General features: G+C 43.1%; 3 protein-coding genes across 3 annotated transcripts in view; 2 read left to right on the plus strand and 1 right to left on the minus strand.

The window, feature by feature from the left end:
• The first annotated feature begins 4,765 nt into the window (after positions 1 to 4,765).
• Positions 4,766 to 7,677, plus strand: prop1 (PROP paired-like homeobox 1). Its single transcript, XM_023970023.2, has 3 exons — positions 4,766 to 5,746; positions 6,480 to 6,703; positions 6,914 to 7,677. The coding sequence occupies exons 1-3, from the start codon at positions 5,608 to 5,610 to the stop codon at positions 7,304 to 7,306; spliced, it is 756 nt and encodes a 251-aa protein (XP_023825791.1). The 5' UTR covers positions 4,766 to 5,607; the 3' UTR covers positions 7,307 to 7,677.
• Positions 7,678 to 8,700: 1,023 nt separating this feature from the next.
• On the minus strand, positions 8,701 to 11,907 carry mcfd2 (multiple coagulation factor deficiency 2, ER cargo receptor complex subunit). Its single transcript, XM_023969856.2, has 4 exons — positions 11,800 to 11,907; positions 11,133 to 11,316; positions 10,679 to 10,838; positions 8,701 to 10,555 (listed from the first exon to the last, which is right to left on the minus strand). Exons 2-4 carry the CDS (start codon positions 11,297 to 11,299, stop codon positions 10,424 to 10,426), a joined length of 459 nt encoding a protein of 152 aa, XP_023825624.1. The 5' UTR covers positions 11,300 to 11,316; positions 11,800 to 11,907; the 3' UTR covers positions 8,701 to 10,423.
• Positions 11,908 to 12,030: 123 nt separating this feature from the next.
• ttc7a (tetratricopeptide repeat domain 7A) overlaps positions 12,031 to 21,380 on the plus strand; it is a 43,223-nt gene continuing 33,873 nt past the window's right edge. Inside the window, 7 exon segments of the mRNA XM_070434884.1 lie at positions 12,031 to 12,102; positions 13,309 to 13,507; positions 15,976 to 16,139; positions 17,883 to 18,051; positions 20,447 to 20,577; positions 20,718 to 20,842; positions 21,136 to 21,214. Coding sequence (XP_070290985.1) covers positions 12,046 to 12,102; positions 13,309 to 13,507; positions 15,976 to 16,139; positions 17,883 to 18,051; positions 20,447 to 20,577; positions 20,718 to 20,842; positions 21,136 to 21,214 — 924 coding nt within the window. The 5' untranslated portion in view covers positions 12,031 to 12,045.

Raw genomic sequence — 21,380 nt, forward strand, 5'->3', positions numbered from 1 at the left:
GTTAGAGAGGACCTTGGCAAATATCTTGTAGTCCGCACAGAGTAATGCCACAGGCCTCCAGTTCTTAAGTTCACACAAGTCCCTTTTATAGGGCAGGAGAGTCAGAGCCGCCCGACAGCAGCTCATCGGCAACTCTCCTACCTCGAAGCATTCACGCAACACGCAAAAGAAGTCCTGTCCAATTATTTAGACAATGCACACCCTTGGCTTCACCGCTCTGTCTTTCAAAACCAAAGAAGAAGGAGCTGGGAGCATCCATCTCCTTAAGCATGGAGAACCTAGCTCTTACAAGTGCTCCCTTTGCTTTAACCTGGAAAAAACTACTCAGGTCCCTACATAATTCAGCTAAATTAGCCTGGAAGCCTACATTGCCTTGCACTACCATCTCTACCTCCATCTCACTAATACAACGCTCTAGTTCCCCCAATATTCTCCTAGCCTCTGAGGATGAGCGCTGTATACTGTTGACAGAAAAGCCGAATTTGGACTTTCCCCACATCCCACCATTGACTCAGAGACTCATACTCCTCTCTTCGCTGCCCCCACCTTTCCCAAAAGGTCTGGAAACCTGAGCAAAAAGTGGCATCTTGTAAGAGCTTTACATTAAACTTCCAATAGGATGCCTGCCGGGGCCCTGGTGAAATAGACAGCCGAGCCATGGTTATGTGGTGATCTGAAAACCCCACCGGGAGAATGGTAGCGCCCAACAGCCTATTGCTCCGATTCCTGGATCGGTAGAACCGACTTGCACTCACCCTAGCCCCAAAAACATTCACCCATGTGTACTGTCTTGTGTTGGGATGTTTAGTTCTCCAAATATTCACTAGGTCGAACTGATTAATGATGTCCCTTAACACTCCCACTGACACTGAATGAGGCTCTTCCCAATTTGTCTTTCGTAAAATCCATTGTACAGTTCCAGTCCCCACCGACCACCAGCGTCTCCTCAGGCGCTACCTGTGAGAGTTCCTGTCTAAGACACCCAAATAGAACTCCCCTATCTCTCACTGTGGTAGGCACATAAACATTTATAAAGACAAAACCCATGTTGTTAATTTCTGCTTTTACAACAAGCAGCCTACCCCTACACACCTCCTTTGAGGAGCAAATTTTTACAGACAGACCCGGTACAAAAGGACTGCCACCCCTGCACTAAAATGTGTCCCATGGCTCAACACACTTGCCCCTTTCCAACAGAGCCCCCAATTTACTTCATTCAACACATCACTATGCATCTCCTGCAGAAACAACACGTGTACTTTTTTTTGTTTGACATATTCACCCAACATACTCCTCTTTCCCGCATCTCTGGCACCATTTATATTGAGCGAGCATACCCAAAGAGTCTCCATAAGAAGTGGGAGGAAAGCCAGCAAAGAAAGAGACCAATAGCAAAGCTCAAAAAGCCCCAGTGCCAGAAAGAAACTATACATCTAAACAATGTCTGAAGGTCGACCCTTATGCACTGTTGTGACCCACTTCCTCAACCTATACCGTTTCCTGGGTAAGAGGATACCATGCCCCTCATTTTTCATAGCATGTTGTGCTGATCTTACAAACTTTCTCGGATCAGAAAAGAAAAGCCTCAAGATGAACTTTTTCCCCCTTGGTCTCATTCAGGAACCTTGTCAGTTCCCTCAATGTGTACTTTGACCCTTCTGCTTGACTGGCTGTCAGCTCCGGACCCATTGAAGAGGAGTCTGAAAAAAATAACTTCTCATCGTCCTCTTCCTCAGACTCACTTTCCTCCTCATCTCCATCTCCCATCCTGACCACCTGCCCTTCCTCTCTGGTCAGGGCCTCTCCCCCAGCACCAGGCAAAGGTTCCATGGGGCCTTTGACCACACCCTTTTTCCTTTTCCGCTTGACACCCTCCTCCTCCCCCCCTAATCTCTTACACCTCCCCACTATTGTCATGTTTTGTCTTTGATCATCATGTCTTGTCCCTGTGCTTCCCTCTGCTGGTCTTATTAGGTTCTTTCCCTCTTTCTATCCCTCTCTCTCCCCCTCCCTCTCTCCCTCTCTCGCTCTCTCTCTCTATCGTTCCGTTCCTGCTCCCAGCTGTTTCTCATTCTCCTAACTACCTCATTTACTCTTTCACACCTGTCCCCTATTTTTGCCCTCTGATTAGAGTCCCTATTTCTCCCTCTGTTTTCCGCTTCTGTCCTTGTCGGATTCTTGTTTGATGTTTGCTGTTCTGTGTCCTTGTTCCGCCCTGTCGTGTTTTTGCCTTCTTCAGATGCTGCGTGTGAGCAGGTGTCTATGTCAGCTACGGCCTGTGCCTTCCTGAAGCGACCTGCAGTCTGTGGTCGCGTCTCCAGTCGTTCCTCTCTACTGACGAGAGGATTTCAGTTTCCTGTTTTGGATTGACCTATGATATTATCCAGGAGTATCATTGTTCTGGCTTTATAGTGTGAGGTGTGATGGAAGAATCTCTGTTTCTATTAAGTCCTCTGGTCCTCATTTCACCCAGCACTAACCAACGGTATCCTCTTCCTTTCATACACTAACATAACCTGACTAGACCCAGCCTTCATCTACACCACCCTCCATCAGCTGACCTAGGCCCAGCCTCATCACACCACCATTCCATTAGCATGACTAGGCCCAGCCTCAGCTACCCCGCCATCTCTAGCCCTGCTACTGACCCAGCCTTCAATCTACACCACCATCCATAGCATGACTAGGCCCAGCCTCTCCATCCAGATACTACCACCATCTCCCATAGCCATGACTAGCCCAGCCTCAGTCTACACCACCATCCATAGCATGACTTAGACCCAGCCTCAGCTAACACCACCATCTCTAGCGCCTAGACCCAGCCTCAGCTACACCACCATCCATAGCATGACTAGACCCAGCCTCAGCTACCCCACCATCTCTAGCCTGACTAGACCCAGCATCAGCTACACCTCCATCCATAGAATGACTAGGCCCAGCTTCATCTACACCACCATCTCTTGCATGACTAGGCCCAGCCTCATCTACAACACCATCCCTGGCATGACTAGGCCCAGCCTCTGCTGTCTGCATCTCATTGCCCCCTGCACGTTGACCTCGATTTCCCCCACTGGCGCTTGTGCCCTCACCTTGTCTACGGCCTTTATGTGGGCACGCAAAGCTCTTATGCCCCAAATCCCCACACTCAAAACACTGTAGACTATCTGTGCTAGCAACCCCTGCATAGAGCCCCTCCCATGCCTCACTTTAAAATGCACATTTAGCTGTTGCTCATTGTTATTCAGAAACATAAACACTTGCCTCCGGAATGAAACAACGTGCTTAACGGCATCTGCCTGAAAACCTGCCGACACGAAAACCGCTAGCACACTTACCAAAACCACTCAGCTCTTTCCTGATTTGATCATCCGTAATAAACGGAGGCAAATTTGCAACTACCACCCTTGTCGAAGGGGTAGAAAGAGGTGAAATTGGCACCAACACACCCCTTACAAATATTCCACTAGCAATTAGCCTACCAACCAAATTTGCTCTTTTCATGAACACAACCACAGCATTGTTCATTCTAGAAGCGGAATGTATAAATTCAGCTCCTACTTGTTCACCGACTGCAAGCAGAACCTCCTCCACTTTAACTCCATTCTCAGGAACACACCTGAATCCATGCCGTATCGACAGCGTCTCCTTAACGGCATCTGTGTTGGCAGTTTGGAAGGTGTGGTGTGCACGATGGCTTCTCAGCCTAGCCCGCGCTAGGCTGAGAAGCCATCGCGCACACCACACCTTCCAAACCCCAGGAAACTAAAACTCTGTCCTCTTCCACCCTAACTTTGAAAAAACCTGTGGATACCGCTAAAACTAATAATGCATTAACCCTCCACCATAGAAAATAAAATTGAAAGAAAAGACCAAGGACAGAATCAAGACAGTTAGTTAGGACAGAACCCTCCACACCAAACACTCAAACTCCAAAAACTCCCAGCATGCACTGCGAGAGACAGAGATAGACAGACGGATTGACGGGTAGGTGGGCGGGCGGATACATAGACAAATTGAGTCAGTTGTTTAGGCCAGTAGTTGGGAACAGGAAAGATCAATGTGGGATTTGTAGAGAAGTTGGCATCGACAGACATGATGGTGAGAGGAGGCTCAGGCATCACTATGCCCTCAGAGACAATATATCACAAGGAATCAAATTAGGCCTTTTTACATAAAGAGACATTTGAACAAGGAAAGGGACTTTGTCAAGACAAGATCTTGAAGTTTATTCATTCTAACATGTATTTTATGGGCAATTCAACAAGAGCTTTTCCATGCGAAAGCTGATCAGGTATGCAGTGGGTTTCATAATCCAGGTATCATGAGCAGTATATAAAACCTCACAGGTGGTCATGTACGCTTATTGCAAGTTGTACAATGCATTATAACTGCAGCATAATGCATTATTCCTGCAGGCTATGAAGTGTTACCCTTTTTTCCGGGAATAGAAACAATCCCTAGTCCCTACTACACTCTTACATGTTGCCTACTCAGATGTAATGTTCCTGACACTTATTAATAAGTGCTTTGACGAGGATGACTACATCACATGGAGGTGAGATCTAATGTCCAATGATGGCACCATTACACAAGCAGGTTAAATGGGGATGTGCTACTTGAAGACTCTCTTGTACGTGTACACACAGACACACACACACACACACACCTGTACAGCTCTTCTGATGGCCCATACCATATAGTAGTAAAGTATATATTTTTTCACTGAGTATAAATTGACATTGCTTGCCCACTAAAAGTTGCTGAATCGGCCTACATGCTCTCCTGTCATGACTTGGGTATATTTGGTACTCTGCCCAGTGTCCACTCATGTGAAAAGGCCATTCTTCTGCACTGGCCTGCGCTGAGTTTAGCATCATGGGAATGACTGCCAACACTGTCATACCAGCTCAATTCCCATGAGAAAACATTTGAGTTGAACCAAATAAAACAAACGGAAGGGAGTAGAAAATTTGAGATAACATGTTGAAAGAAAGACAGAGACGTAGCTATGAAACTGTCATTTTTTTACCTACAGCCTAATAAGTCAGGATGAGAGAGGACAGGATAGTGTGCTGGGGAGGGAGACTAATCTGTACCAAAGAGCAGTCTCTGAGCACACTCTCATGGACAGACGATAAAGACCGGTAAAGGTTGTGTTGCCACCTAGTGGACAATTGCAATTTCACTCAGCAAATGTCACTCAGTCTGTTTTATATGTCCTACTTGCACTTCAGTAATATTGTAAAGAAGTGAATGAATGCACACATCTTTTTTTAAATCCAAGTTAGATTATGGTATTATGCTTGATTTCATATCAAGAATAAACATGATCAATTAGAATACAGGATAGACATTTTCAATGAACATCATTTTCAATGGAATCAATCCCATAGACACGCATAATGCTTGAATTCTTGTGACTCAGTGAGCACTTTGTCGCTTTTCGTCTGCCTTGAGTAAATCTTGTAGCCCGTGACCTTTTGTGACCTTACGTGACCTGAGAAGATACTTGAGGAAAGCCATAGCCAGGTAAATGTAGAGGTGGGTGGGAATGGCATGTGATGTCACGGCTAGACACGGTGGGAAAAGCAACAGGTAGCTCAATGTATGCTAGCGTTCCTGACTGTAGCATCACAGACCACACCTGTGAAGATGGCCCAGGTTAAGTCACCAGTGGATGGTGTCAAGAGTCAGCAGCAGCGTGCAGAGATGTACTCTGATATTACCATCGTCAGCTCCAGCGCAGGTTAGTCAAAATTGTATTTTCTGTCAAAATTCTATTGTATCAGTCAAAATTGTATGCTGAAGTTACGTTATTCATAACAAATTATTCACGGTTGTAGGCCTTTCATTTATATCTGCACGATTTAAGTGTAAATATCATGCGTCAATGCTGTATTATTAGTTAATTGTTTTCATTCAAATATTTATATGAAAATGGACTGAAAAATGTAAGTCCTTTATATTTCTAGACTTTGAGGAAAATTATTGAAAGAATAACAAACAAACAAAAATGTAAAATATAAAATACTATTTTGGCCAGTTCCCTGTTCCTTATGTCTGTTCGCCATCCAGCATAATGTGAACAGCCAGTCAACTATGTCAACCAATTTTACAAATTAGTCACTGTTAGCTATTGTTAACTTAATCTTGGTCAAATCCCCATGTCTCTGGTATCTCTTTCTCACGAGATTGAATTTGGTCAGCAAAGCCTTGTGGCTATTAGGTTGCTCGAGGTTGATGGGAAAGATAAAGTCATGTAATCCCTATTTTTTTAAAGGACATTCATCAGTGAAATGTGTCCTTACAAATGTGGGCGACTTCCTATGTGTTGAAAGTGAAACACAAGTAGGTCTATAGGCCTGGCCAGCCTACCTCATGAAACGTGAACTAGAGAGTATAATCAAGAAACTCAGCCACAATTTACTGTTCAATTCAAAGTCCTCACCCACTCAAACTATTCTTATCCCGGGCTACAGATGTGGGCAGCCCAGCCAGAAAAGGCCCATTTGACAGTATGGCCCTAGGGCTCAGCAGACGTGGGAGAGCCTACCCATCCCCAGCGCGCAGGCGCCATCGCACCACCTTCAGTCGCAAGCAGCTGGACCAGCTGGAGATGGCGTTTGGACAGAACCACTACCCCGACATCTACTGCCGTGAGGAACTAGCGCGGCTCACTAAACTCAATGAGGCACGCATACAGGTCAGTGGGCTCGGGCCTATTTATCAGTCCACAGGGATTTCATTTCTTTTAAATCCTGGGTGGGAAAGTTGATAATACTTGCGATGTCTAACTCAAACAGTTTTCATTTACAAAGGAAAGGCCGTGACATACTTATTATCCATTGTCCTATAAAATGGTTAAATCTCAAATTCAACCCAGTTAAGACTGATTTCTTATTGTATTTCACAGGTATGGTTCCAAAATCGCCGTGCCAAATACCGCAGGCAGGAGCGTGCGTCTCAGAAGCTCTTGCCAATGGCCATGATGCCAGGGCATGGGGCACTGTTGGGCAGCATGTGTGTTCAGTCCACAGGGTTGACCCGTCAGTACTACCCTCACTCCCTGGCTCACCATATCCCCCGGTTCCCCTCTATGCTGCCCTCAGGTGGTTACTCCCACCACCCAGGCTCAGCCAGCCAGTGTTCCTGCCCCACAGTGCCACCAGAGCCACAACTCCCCCGCCAGCACGAGGAGTGGTACAGCCCGCTACGGAACATTGGAGCCCCACCCAGCAACCTGGCCACGCCTGTGTTCTCCCTGACCTCCATGCCTGCTCTAGACCCTGGCTCTCACTGGAACTAAAGAAAGAGTAACTTCTACGTCGGGAGGTAGACAAGCTCTTATAGGCTGTTTCTCGAAGAACTAACAGTTATTCATTGCACCTTAGATTAGATGACAAAATACAGTTGTTTGTATCTATGCAGTGATAGCTAGTAACTAAAGAACAGGAAGAATTTAGAGAATAGTGAGAATGACTTAACTCCTTCTCCCATTGAATACCTGACATTGCATGTTTTCTGTGACTAGCAGATTAAAGTTCAGGGTAGACTAACTGAGAGAAAGACATTTGTGGGTAATCTTGAATTATCCATATGGATTGTCTGAAATATATGCTATACATCTTTCTCCTAACAATGCCTTTTGTATTTTCACAGTAAATAAAGTAGTGTGTATTGGGAGTGATTTGTTTGTTTAAATGTTAAAGTGATGCTGGAAAGGTTTTGTGTAATTTCAGCCAGTAGATTTGAAAGTAGCGTTCACAAGTCAGAACGGGTCCCCACAATTGTGTACAACGTCATCCATTTCATACAGTGCCTTCAGAAAGTATTCACACCCCTTGACTTTTTCAAATTTTGCTGTGTTACAGCCTGAATTTAAAATGGATTAAATGTAGATTTGTTTTTGTTACTGGCCTACACGCAATACCCCATAATGTCATAGTGGAATTATGTTTTAAGATATTCTGACAAATTTGTTCAAAGTGAAAAGCTGAAAAGTTTTGAGTCAATAAGCATTCAACCTCTGTTATGGCAAGCCTAAATAAGTTCAGGAGTAAGAATGTGCTTAACAAGTCACATAATGAGTTGCATGGACTCTTTGTCCGGAATACTAAGTGTTATGCTTGGGGCATATACAACACATTACTGAGTACCACTCTCCATATTTTCAAGCATAGTGGTGGCTGCATCATATTATGGGTATGCTTGTAATCGTTAAGGACTGGGGAGTTTTTCAGGATAAAAAATAAATGGAATGGAGCTAAGCACAGGCCAAATCCTAGAGGGAAATCTGGTTTCCAGACAATGAGAGATGCATTCCCCTTTCAGCAAGACAATAACCTAATACACAAGGCCAAATCTACACCTGAGTTGCTTACCAAGGAGACAGAGTATGTTCTTGAGTGGCCGAGTTAGTTTTGACTTAAAGGGATACTTCAGAATTTTGGCAATGATGCCCTTTACCTACTTCCCCAGAGTCAAATTAACCATTTTTATCTCTGCGCGAGGTTTGAAGGAAGGTGCTAACTAGTGCTAGCGGAATTGCTAACTAGCGCAATGACTGGAAGTCTATGGGTATCTGCTAATTATCAATACCTACACCTCAGACAGATCTGCACTAACATGCACTCAAAAAGGCAACAGTATGTGAATGCCACTTTGAGACCTATTCAACATAAAACGACATCAGAGAAGACATTCATATATTTGTTTATTGCAGCATATTACAAAGACAACACAGTTGCATGTGTCTACTAATCTTGTCATTTTATAGATTTTATTAACACATTTCTATTCTAATAACCTGTATTCACCGAACAACCGTCACTGAATGACGAAATTAGAACTCTTTTGTAACAAATAAAGTTTCAGTATTCATTTAGAAGTATTATAAATGGGTTGAATATAGACCTGGGCCTTATAGCATAAAGACCTGGTAACCTAATGATCTGTAACTGTTTGACAGCGATGGAGCTCATTTGGAAAGAATCAAGTGTGGTGTAACTACACATAATGTAACATCATTACTTCAATAGGCCACTAACATTTATAGCAACATTACCCTGCATTCTACTTATAGCACATCTGTAAAATGAAGTTAACCCTTCAGTATTGCTGTCACCCAGAGGTCTCACTGTGCTAGAAGTCAAAGTGAATCCAGTAATGAAGAAATCACAATGCACAGCACAACACATCTTCTGTATTACATTCAAATTCTGTTCATCTCAAGTATCAACCCTGCTGTAAGCAGAATTGTGCGTTCAGGTAGGTTCATCTCAAGTATCAACCCTGCTGTAAGCAGAATTGTGCGTTCAGGTAGGTGGGTAACAGACTATGTAAGGGATGTAAAGTATGTGTGGATCAGCAGAACAATTATTTGTGATTGACTGTGTTTGACCAGAACCAAACCCGTACCAAGTGTGGCTTTTATGTTACCCGAGTCACATTCAGTACGAACAAATGAGAGAAAGTGTTTTTGAAAACAAGAATGAGCATACTTGTAGGACTAGCCCAGGTATTACCGCCTCCGTTTCTAAACACTGTCTTCTATTTTGTTCCAACTGAAAGCAGCCCTGTTCATGGCTTGTTTCTGAGCATCAGACAAATCCTCCAAACCTGCTTTGCCATTCCCACATACTCTGTGGTACAGTATACTGCATCCGGGCTGTAACATTCCCACTATGAGTAATAGTACAAGAATGGTGCAGTAATAGTAAAAGCCACTCTTAAAGTTAAGGACCACAGGCAGTTGTCATTAATGGCCTAACTTGATTGGATGCATAAATATCAAACCTTTGGTCCATAATCCTAGATTTTTTACAGCAAAGCAGCGCTTAGGTAAATACCTGCTCAAGAATTTCATTCTAACATGACTGAACTAGTTTAGTTGCTAGCATACAGTAGACAAATTTGGCAGTTTAATAATTACAGTAATAATTGAATAATCTACTGTATATATCAGGGCTGGGCAAACCTTTCAATCCGGCCCACAGGAGTTTTGAGTAAAACCCTTTTATTTTTGTTTTGGGGGACGGGGGTTAAAAACTCCAGGTCACACTTGAACGTCTAAAACTAGATAGAAAGTATGTAGAAATGATAACGGACCTAAATAGTGTCAAATTACTGCCCTTTTTCTGACCCGCAAATAGGTTTTGACAAACAAAAAAAATCGGTCAAAACAAATCTGTGCGACCCACCGTTGAATTTCGAAAATCCCAATGTGGCCCTCAAGCCAAGAAGTTTGCCCACCTCTGGTATACATGCTGTCTGGACGGATGAAGGATAGTGATAGCCCCACAGAGAGCGTGAGACATGCACACTGGCTCAGGTAAATTAAAGTGGTGTGGTGGAGAAAGTGGTGTGGTTGTGTGCAGTGCACGGAGCCAGACCCCAGTAGTTAGGGTACAGTACTGTCTCTCCTCTACTCCAGGGACCTGGCAAACTCAGCGTAGTCTATGTATCCGTCGTTATTTTTGTCATTGTCCCTCAGAACATCATCTATAAGGCTTGTGAGGTCCTCCTCTTTCATAGGCTGGCTATCCTCTCCTTTTTCCTGCAGAAAATGTGGAAACATGGAAGTGCACGTGTGAATAGGTGAATAAAGTACATACAGTATGTTGCATCATTGGCTGATAATATAATTTTTTATATATTATCTTTTTCCTTTCACACAAACCTCTTTGTGTACATGAGTGATGGCTGTGGCCAACTCCAGCCCATCCAGTAAGTTGTTGCCATCATAGTCGTGCATCTTAAAGTAGTGCAACTGCAGCTCCTGCGGCGACATATCCGCCTCCGGCTTGTCAATCACACCTTCCAGATGCTCCATGATGTGTCTTAGAGGACATAGGAGAGACACTGCTCAGTGCATTAACCATGCACACACTGTCAGCCAAATGATAGGTAAAGCTTGGAATAGAGCAAACTATTTAGATAGATAGATAGATAGATAGATAGATAGATAGATAGATAGATAGATAGATAGATAGATAGATAGATAGATAGATAGATAGATAGATAGATAGATAGATCTATCTATCTGTACTTGTCCAATAAGAAACGTTTGCTTCTTCTTCTGTTGCAAAGCATTTAAGAGCGGAGTATCCTAATGAACACAACACTTTACTCACTCTCTGTCATGGACCATGTTCTTGTCCAGGTGCATGTTAGGACGGTGACTCTCCGGTGGGTGTTCGTGGGCTGCCTGCTCATGTGAACGAACAGACAGCAGAAAGCAGGAGACCAGGAGTAGCCAGCCCGACACCACGCTCCTCCTGCTACTCACTCTTAACACCATGCTGGGCTGTACAGTAACTACACAGATACAGACACAGACAGAGAGCGTGAGCAAGGGACATCATTTTAACAACAAAGTTAATCAAAGTTGAATAATATGAACAATGGTTGCAAGCAAGGTGAAGGCACAGAACAGCCAGTGTCACTCGTCACTGAATGGCAAGAGCTTTCACTAGAAATAGGTGATCCATCTATGAACCCATATGTTAACTTTTGGAGACACATACATGACAGAAGAATCAGAAGATTGATCAAATGGAATTGAATTATTTTCAGGCAATCATAGCTTCATTGTTTTCAATGATATGTTATTATATGTACAGTTCAGAACACAATCTAGCTAGTGATGTTGTTGATAGACACATAGCTGGCTAAAGTTAATTATACTTGCACCTAGTTGGTTTAAGGACAGCAGTTAGTTTAGCAAGATCATTAATATGGTGATAACAAGCACACCGTAATGGATCTGCAGCGATATGAATGATTAAAATGCATACTCACCAGTTGACAAACAGACTTGGAATAGTTCGTTTGTAGATTAACTATTTGTATTTTCTTCAACCTTTTTGGGCATTGCTGTGAGCCGTAGTCACCTTTCAACTCACGGACACGACAGCTAAATTCTGATTGGATATCGGCATTTTGCGTCAGAGATTTGAAGGCGTGCAGTTGCAAAACAGGAATGTGAATGCAGTTGTTAACTGGGTATTTGGTTGAATTTGATAAGTAAACACATCTGACAAGCAAATGTCAACCTGTCATAGGGAAAATGAAGCCACCAAATCTATTTTCCGAAGATTTGAGGTTGGATTAGCTATAGAAAACTGTAATCGCTTGTAGTCGTAGGTCACTTGACCTAAACATTAGTTTGCTGTGTAGCTAGTCAAGTTTTCGAGCTGTCGTTTTCCAATGTTTTTGTGAAAGATCGATTTAGCAGCTATGTCAGCAAAAATGTGTTCTACCATCATGTCAAGGTATATTAAATAGTGTATTGTATTATTGACAAATGGTCGTTAAGATAATTGTTTGCCCCGCCCCTTTATCCCAAATAAGGCACTCGCCAATTAAATGTATACATTTTTGTATTCAGTTTGTAACATGTAAAGTGTTACGTTCTTTACCAATAGTTTTTCAACAACTGAGACCCTCATAGTCACGCGTTACCATACAATGCTGAAATGTCTGAGCAGACCATATGGCAGGTGTAGGCCTAGCTACCTTTAGCCACAAAACCTGAAAGTTGGGCAATGAAAATAGTTGACAATTGACCTTTTAAATACAGTAGCCTATTTAGGATTTATTGAGGGATTGGACATACACTGCGGTAAAATCCTGAATAATAACTTGTCACCTGTGTGTATCTTAGATCCACAGTTTGAACTTTACTGTTTTATCTATACCCTCTGCGCTGATCCTAGGAATTGATCTAGTTAGGGAAAGCTTTTGAAGGGAAATCTAGGACAAAAGGCACTTCAAAGCAAACCGTTTTCAGCAGCCTATAGGCTAGCTAATGTGTTGCCTCTACCGTATTACAATGTAGCGTAAAGAAAATAATACTTCTACAAGCATAGATTTTTTCCTAAAATATTTGATGTGTGTAGACCTATTGTATGCAAACTAAATACAAGCGTAATAGGGTAGAGTCGACTACAAGGAGTTATTATAAATTGACTGCCTATAAAGCAATCATAAGCTACTTCATTAAATAGTTATTATGAAAAATAAACAAATCTGAATCTACAAAGGTACACACAACGGGTACACACACATCTCCCAATCTCATCCTCAAACTGAAGCACCTGTCCTACAGTAGCCTCTAAGTGTGTATACAACTCTTTAACAGCATTGCTTTTTTCATTGTGTGTGCATTGACTGATTGGTATTTAAGAATAAATGGTGATTACATCATATTTTGATATGTCCACCCAAAATGTTAATGAGGAGGGACGTTCGGGCAGCCGCACATGCTCATAGATGGCATTACACTTTATTCATGATTTGTTTTGTCAGTCCGCAGTTACTCCCCGGGTATCAGGGGAGTACGGTCACCGAGACAGATCGGGATCTAGAGCGGGCATGGCATCCAACAGGGTATCTTTCTCGCAATACCGTCTGGAAGCGGAGATCGACCGCTACAGAGCAGAGTGCCAGTGGGACAAGATACCCACTATCGTAGAGCAACTCGTGGCCGTCCGATTTCACGAAGACGGTGAGTGATAACTACCTGTTGGATTCTGGAATAGGTTTCTTTTTTCTGAGTAAGTTTTTGTCACATGTCCAGACAGGGATGGCAATAGTTCCGCATGAGTTGGACTTTGTACTCTGCAAGTAAGCGCAATGTCATGCGCCTACTCTGCAAACAATGAAAACGAACAGCTTTAGGTATGCCCAAACTGCAGTAGCTTACAATTCGAACAACTACATAATCACCTTACACCTCCTAATGGACAATGTTTAAAACATAGAACATATTGTAGTGAACATGTATTAACTGATTGTCACTATCACTGTCATTTGTTCTATTATTTTCCATGTATTATAACACACCACTCAAGCACATTCACCAGGAGTGCAGTCTATATACTCAAATCTACTGTGTACTCAGTCTGAAGTGGGTCGCCAAATGTAGCTACTCCCCTCACCTCATGTAGTTAAAGTAAACATGGGGTAAGGTGACATGGCTCACGACCTTGCTTGCGTGTCACTGTTATTGTGTTAATAACCAAATCGTATATGTCATTTGATCAGCCGGATGGAATTCCCACTGCCCACCAGAGACTGTTTTCACCATGTCCGCAGGTGTACAGAACTGCTAAATGTGTTATGCTAGAGTGTGTAGAATTCAAGTCATCCCTAGCTGGTCTGCTGTTAAAGTCTGTCTTGATGTTGACAGTTTGCCCGTAGTTTTGCCATTCTTGATTTCGTAACAACACTGTCCCTAGTTGTTCAAATAAAATAAAATAAATGTGTTCACGTCCTTAGCAGATGTTATTGCGGGTGTAGCGAAATGCTTGTGTTCCTAGCTCCAACAGTGCAGCAATATCTAACAGTTCACAACAATACACACAAATCTAAAAGTAAAAGAATGGAATTAGGAAATATATAAATATTTGATCGAGCAATGTCGGAGTGGCATTGACTAAAATATAGTAGAATAGAATACAGTATATACATCTGAGATGAGTAAAGCAGTATGTAAACATTATTTAAATATTATTAAAGTGACTAGTGTTCCATTATTAAAGTGGCCAGTGATTCCAAGTCTATGTATATTGGGCAGCAGCCTCTAAGGTGCAGGGTTGCGTAACCGGGTGGAAGGCGGCTAGTGATGGCCCCACCAGAAATCTGGTCTAATGTAAGAAATAACACACAAAAAAAAAAAAAATACTGCAAAGTTGCTTAGAAGCTAGAAGCAGAGCTGCCATATCTGTCGGCGCCGACTACAAGTTGCAATTCAAGACAAGGGGGAAATCATGATCAGTCTCTGACCAGAACGTTTTGAGATCAGAACAGTGTGTTGAAGATAATGTAGCTTTATTCAGATGCCCTGTAGAGGATTTGTTATTCTCCTAAAGAATTTATTCACCATATGAACATTCCACGTTGCTGCTATATTGTAGTTAATGTTTTATAGAGCAGAATTATTTGTTTTATGAATTATGACAGCATATTCTTAACTTAGTAGGCCGTCATTGAAAATAAGAATTTGTTCTTAACTGACTTGCCTAGTTAAATAAAGTTTAAATACAAATACAAAATAAATACTGTACATCACAAGAGTTGGGTAGGTTACTTTCTAAATGTAATCTGTTACTAGTTACCTGTCCAAAATTGTAATCAGTAATATAACTTTTCACAGTAAAGTAATCTGATAACTTTCCATTACTTTTGGATTACTTTCCCCTTAAGAGGCATTAGAAGACAAAAATTATCCATCAAACACATTTGGTGTGTCATCATAGTGGTCTCTGACTTGTGGTCAGATTCGCACAGGTGGAACAAACTTAAAATTGGGCCTTTTTTCAATGCTGAATTGAATGTCATTGAGAAAACAGAAAGGTATCAATGTATTTTTTCACAAACATAATTTGTGTATTTAAAAGTAATCCAAGAAGTAATCATGAATTTTTTCAAAAGTATCTGTCATCTGATTACAATATGTTTGCTGGTAATGTAACTGATTACAGTTACCGTTTTTTGTAATCAGATTATATGTTACTGTTTTACATGTAATCAGTTAATCCCGAACCCTGTACATCACATTAAACATTATCCAGCCCTTATCCTCCATTTCAGTGACAAACCTTGACTGGGCCAGTCTCATAAGCATGAGGTGCTACAGAGATGCCAGGAAATAAACTCCAGTCACAGACTTGGCGTCAGAACACACCACCAGAGACAGGAGAGGAGTGAGAGCTGGACCAAACAGGAAGGCTCTAATCCAGAGTTTGCAAGCGACTTTTATTGCCATCCAGTGACTTCAGTTTTAGGCTCCCCTGGTGTTTTTTTCTCACTTCTCTCAGGGGCTTGTGGGAAATTATGCTATGATGGATTGGGCTGGGTTTATTTTGTGTCCCAAAGCAGCTGACCCCTGACCCTGGACTCCCACTCTGCACTCAGCCCACCAACCCCTTCACTACTCTGAATTCTGTCCTATTTCCCTGTGCCCTCCTCCAGATGACTACGGGACGCTGTTATTGGCAGAGGCCCTGCTGGAGGAGTGTCTACAGGACAACCTGAGTCTGTTACGCAATGCTACGCCTTTGAAGGACATCAACCAGCCCAAACTGTCCCGGTCAAAGGGCTACCTCAACTCCATCCTGAGCAGGGGGCTCCTGGGGGTCAGTCTGAGCATCTCCCCTCTGTGTCACCTCCCTCTACATCTTACTTCCTCCTATTCTACTTAGCTTTCTATCTCGTTAACTTGTTCCACCAAGTTTCCAATCAGTCTATTCTTTATACAGCGCATTCGGAAAGTATTCAGACTCCTTGACTTTTTCCACATTTTGTTACGTTACAATCTTATTCTAAAATGGATCATATTGTTTTTTTCCTCATCAATTTACACACAATAGCCGATAATGACAAAGCATAAACAGGTTGTTTAGAAATACTGAAATATTACATTTACATAAGTATTCAGACCCTTTACTCAGTACTTTATTGAAGCACCTTTGACAGCGTTTACAGCCTTGTGTCTTCTTGGGTATGACGCTACAAGCTTGGCACACCTGTATTTCGGGACTCTGCAGATCCTCTCAACCTCTGTCAGGTTGGATGGGGAGCGATGCTGCACAGCTATTTTCAGGTTTCTCCAGAGATGTTCGATCGGGCTCTGGCTGGGCCAACCAAGGACATTCAGAGACTTGTTCCAAGGCCACTCCTTTCTTTGTCTTGGCTGTGTGCTTAGTGTCGTTATCCTGTTGGAAGGTGAACCTTGGCCCCAGTCTGAGGTCCTTTGCGCTCTGGAGCAGGTTTTCATCAAGGATCTCTCTATACTTTGCTTCGTTCATCTTTCCCCTGATCCTGACTAGTCTCCCAGTCCCTGTCACTGAAAAACATCCCCACAACATGATGCTGCCACCACCATGCTTCACCGTAGGGATGGTGCCAGGTTTCCTCCATACGTGACGCTTGGCATTCAGGCCAAAGAGATCAATGTTGGTTTCATCAGACCAGAGAATCTTGTTTCTCATGGTCTGACAGTCCTTTAGGTGCCTTTTGACAAACTCCAAGCGGGCTGTCATGTGCCTTTTACTGAGGAGTGGCTTCCGTCTGGCCACTGAACCATAAAGGCCTGGTTGGTGGAGTGCTGCAGAGATGGTTGTCCTTCTGGAAGGTTCTCCCATCTCCACAGAGGAACTCTGGAGCGCCCTCAGAGTGACCATCGGGTTCTTGGTCACCTCCCTGGCCAAGGCCCTTCTCCCCTGATTGCTCAGTTTGGCCGGGCAGCCAGCTCTAGGAAGAGTCTTGGTGGTTCCAAACTTCTTCCATTTAAGAAAGATGGAGGCCACTGTGTCCTTGGGGACCTTCAATGCTGCAGAAATGTTTTGGTACCCTTCCCCAGATCTGCGTCTCGACACAATTCTGTCTCGGAGCACTAGGGACAATTCCTTCGACCTCATGGCTTGATTTTTGCTCTGACATGCTCCGTCAACTGTGGGACCTTATATAGACAGGTGTGTGCCTTTCCAAATCATGTCCAATCAATTGAACTTACCACAGGTAAAGATGATCAATGGAAACAGGATGCACTTGAGCTCAATTTCAAGTCTCATAGCAAAAGGTCTGAATACTTATGTAAATAAGTTATTTCTAATTTGTATCTTTTATAAATGACAAAAAAACACAAAAAAACTGTTTTTGCTCTGTCATTATAGGGTATTGGTTGTAGATTGACAAGGATTATTTTTTCTTTTTTTATCAGTTTTAGTATAAGGCTGTAATGTAACAAAATGTGGGAAAAGGGAAGGGTTCTGAATACTTTCCGAATGCATTGTATACAGTATGTACCTGTTTTCTCTGTCTCCCTTCACTTAGCCTCTCGTAACAGTGTGTGTCTCTCTCTGTATGTCCCCACACAGCCCAGGCACCTGAACGAGGCTCTTCTCCTGATGGCCAAAATACACTATGTCCAGGGCGATTACCGTGACGCCCAGGGCATGTGTGCAAGGGTGGGCATAGACGAGCTGACTGGGGACGAGCAGCCTGTCTACCACCTGCGTCTGCTCGCAGAGGCCTTTGTCATCAAAGGTACCAATCCTTTCATAAGCAAATACTGGGTGGTATTATATATGGAAAACACATAATGTTTAACCTGTGTGGTATTTAGTTATGGAAATTTTTTAGAAGACAGACTAAACATTCTGTGTTACCTGAAATGATGACCTGAATATGACCTATATCAGGGATGGGCAACTTTGATGAGGGTGGGGGCCACAAAAAGCTGAACTCATCATTATTACTTAAGCAGTAATGCCCAAGGGGGTGTGGTATATGGCCAATATACCACAGGTAAGGGCTGTTCTTAAGGAGTGCCTGGATACAGCCCTTACCCATGGTATATTGGCCATATACCAAACCCTGAGGTGCCTTATTGCTATTATAAGCTGGTTACCAACTTAAATTAGATCAGTAAGAGTAAATGTTTTGTCATACCCGTGGTATACGGTATGATATACCACGGCTGTCAGCCAATTGATCAGAGGGCCTTCAAAATTGTGCGGCCTGCAGGCTGCCAGTTGCCCATCCATGACCTATACTAAGATGAACACTCAATGCACAAACTAAAGGAAGGACCAGGGCCCATTTTCATAAAGCATCTGAGTAGGAGTGCTGATCTAGGATCAGGTCCCCCCTCTGTCCATTCATTATAATCTAAATAGCAAAACTGATCCTAGATCAACACACCTACTATGAGGCGCTTTAAAGTTACAACCCCAGAGCTACAAATGATGATGATTTCAATCAGGTATCCTCTGGTTTTAGTCTCCGTCTGTACAGTGTAATGATTACATGGATCTCAAATATGATTTGCATACTGGCATTACTCTCTCTCCGACGATTTAGACAAAGAGACAGCCAAAGCCTGCAGACTAGCACGTTTCCCTGAAAAACACTCAAGTTGAACAGCACTGTGCATAAATGTATTTAATGATCTATTTCCTAATCCCCATGGTAGGAGTTATTATAGGCCTGTGATGACTATAACCGTGTATGGGTTTAGAAGTCGCCCTTTCTAGGATGTCTGAATACAATCATTAGAATGAAATATGCCTGGAAAACCTTTGCTTGATTAGAGCCTTTGCTTGATTAGAGAGATCAGTATCTCAGGTATGTTGATATGAATGTAGTGAAATCTTTACTCCAAAGGCACGAACAGACCAGTAAGATTGTCGAGTGTCTACCGGCCGAGAGTACTTAGCACCTCTGAACAGAGTGCCGGCAGGAGGACCCTATAACAGACCGATCCGTCAGCAAGCGAACAAATGGCAAATGAACGGCCCCCTACTGTACAGGCCGACAATCGGTCTGGTGAGTTTTCTCCTTTAGGCTGTGAAAGAAAGGAAGCATTGGCCATGTGTTCATTTACATGAGGGAGGAAATGTGACTTGACACATTGCTATGCATTGATTCACTTGCCAAAGGTATTGTTATGTGTGTGTGTCTTTGTGTCTGTTCGTTCTTCAACCCAAATCACTTCCTGGTTTTAGACTTCTCTTGGAAGTGATTACAAATCAAATGGGAACTTACTCAGAATTGAGTCCAAGTAATGCAGTAAAGTTGTCTCTAGGGAACCATCTATATATAGTTGGACTGGAACTATGAGTTCTGTTAGGCAGAGTTTCCACATGAACACGCGCACACACACACACACACACACACACAGTGAAACAGAGGGCGTTGTCCATTGTCACACACAACACACTGCTGGTCCATGTCTGGATAATTGTGTTTGAGAAGCGTCACTCATCATCATCATGAGATGCATTACATTCAAACAGTCATAGCTTCCTGGCCGATGACACGTTAACGTCATCACAGTGTCTGCTGCTTCGATTGAAGGGAAGAATTCATGAAGCAGCCTTGTTGATGTCTATCACTGAATAAACCATAATGGACTATAAGTAATGTTAGTAGAATAATACTAGAGTCAAGCCAATATGCTTAAAGAGAAGATCTGATGGGAATCACTCAGCTATGTACAGGGCTTGACATTGCATAGTTTCTCAACATCCTTCCAAGGCTTCCATTATATTGTTTTGGGAATGTTATGAGATAGGAATATTTGTTAGATGAGGTCTTGTCTATTGGCAGCTGCTCCTTATTTGATTAAGGCTGTTGTCTGGCCGTGTCCTCCCTGCCTCCCTGCAATCCTGGAGGTCTCGTCTCACTCTATTTATTTATACTAATAACCATACTCATCCTCCCATACACTCATTGTCTCGAACTGACAAATTATCCATACAAAACAAGCCGGCGTCTTCCTACAAGCAACAGTGCTATTTGTTTTCTGTGTCAAATTTCTTTCTTTCTTTCTTTCTTTCTTTCTTTCTTTCTTTCTTTCTTTCTTTCTTTCTTTCTTTCTTTCTTTCTTTCTTTCTTTATCCCTCTGTATCTCTCTGTATTTCTCTCTCCCCTGTCTCAGGGCTGTCCCTGGACCACCAGGCAGTGTCAGCTGCCTCCCGTGTCCGTCTGTCTGAGCGGGAGGAGGAATGTCTGTCCTGTTACCTGAGGGCCTGTGACACCTCTCTCGTTTACCTGCAAGAGCTCGATAAGGTGCGTGTGTCCGTGTGTTTTTTGCTTGTTCTTTTTTTTTTACCCCCAATGCAGATAATACATGTTATTTCATGATACAAAGCAGCACAAAACTACTTGGTGTACGTGTTTACCAACTGAAGTTGTTACTGTGTTGGCAGATGGTGGTCACCCCTAGTTCTAAAGTAGGAAAGACCAGTTTGGCCACTCCACCACTGGACATTGACCTGGGCTTCTTCCAGCAGGCGGCGCTACAGAGTGCGTACCTGTGTCTGCTACATAGGGGGTGAGTAAATGGTCCGGTTGAGCAGTCAAAGATGGTGGAAGCTTCGCCTCTTCCTGTCTGGCGCAGTGCGTTGTGATTTCAGCAACAGCAAGTGGCACTTTTGTTTTTGACCAGTAGGTTTCAGTATTGCACCTCAGATAGGACAGAGTCATTGTTTGTAGTGGTGCGATTGAGCTCCGGTGCGCCACTCATTTATACATAGACTGACTAACAAGGCCCTAGGCACTGAACACCCTGTCTGTCTGTCCATCTGTTTTGTCTGTCTGCATGTCTCTGTCTGTTTTGTCTGTCAGTCACCTGGCCCAGGGAGCCCACCAGTTGCGCAGGGTCCTCGGGGTGGTGGAGTCTCGAGGCTCCCAGAGCTTCAGGAAGGTGAGGAGGGCTCACATTGTCACCTAGTTAGCAGGATGAATCACTGACTGTCTATATGTATTTTATCTTTACGGCCTGGAGGTTTCCCTGACAACGCGACTTGACTAAGTCAGGAAACAGTCCTGGCCCTAGTTGTGCCCTAGTTATATTTTACGGCGTTATATGG

The sequence above is a fragment of the Salvelinus sp. IW2-2015 genome, linkage group LG25, assembly GCF_002910315.2.
Source record: "Salvelinus sp. IW2-2015 linkage group LG25, ASM291031v2, whole genome shotgun sequence".
Lineage (NCBI taxonomy): Eukaryota > Metazoa > Chordata > Actinopteri > Salmoniformes > Salmonidae > Salvelinus > Salvelinus sp. IW2-2015.

What these genes read in the sequence shown, in the direction of transcription:
- prop1 (XM_023970023.2), top strand. Translation starts at nt 5,608, where the DNA reads ATGCTAGCGTTCCTGACTGTAGCATCACAGACCACACCTGTGAAGATG. An exon ending in CATCGTCAGCTCCAGCGCAG is followed by an intron (nt 5,747 to 6,479) that starts GTTAGTCAAAAT and finishes CCCGGGCTACAG; the next exon opens with ATGTGGGCAGCCCAGCCAGA. An exon ending in TCAATGAGGCACGCATACAG is followed by an intron (nt 6,704 to 6,913) that starts GTCAGTGGGCTC and finishes TGTATTTCACAG; the next exon opens with GTATGGTTCCAAAATCGCCG.
- mcfd2 (XM_023969856.2), bottom strand. Translation starts at nt 11,299, where the DNA reads ATGGTGTTAAGAGTGAGTAGCAGGAGGAGCGTGGTGTCGGGCTGGCTA. An exon ending in AACATGGTCCATGACAGAGA is followed by an intron (nt 10,839 to 11,132) that starts GTGAGTAAAGTG and finishes ATGTCCTCTAAG; the next exon opens with ACACATCATGGAGCATCTGG. An exon ending in TCACTCATGTACACAAAGAG is followed by an intron (nt 10,556 to 10,678) that starts GTTTGTGTGAAA and finishes CATTTTCTGCAG; the next exon opens with GAAAAAGGAGAGGATAGCCA.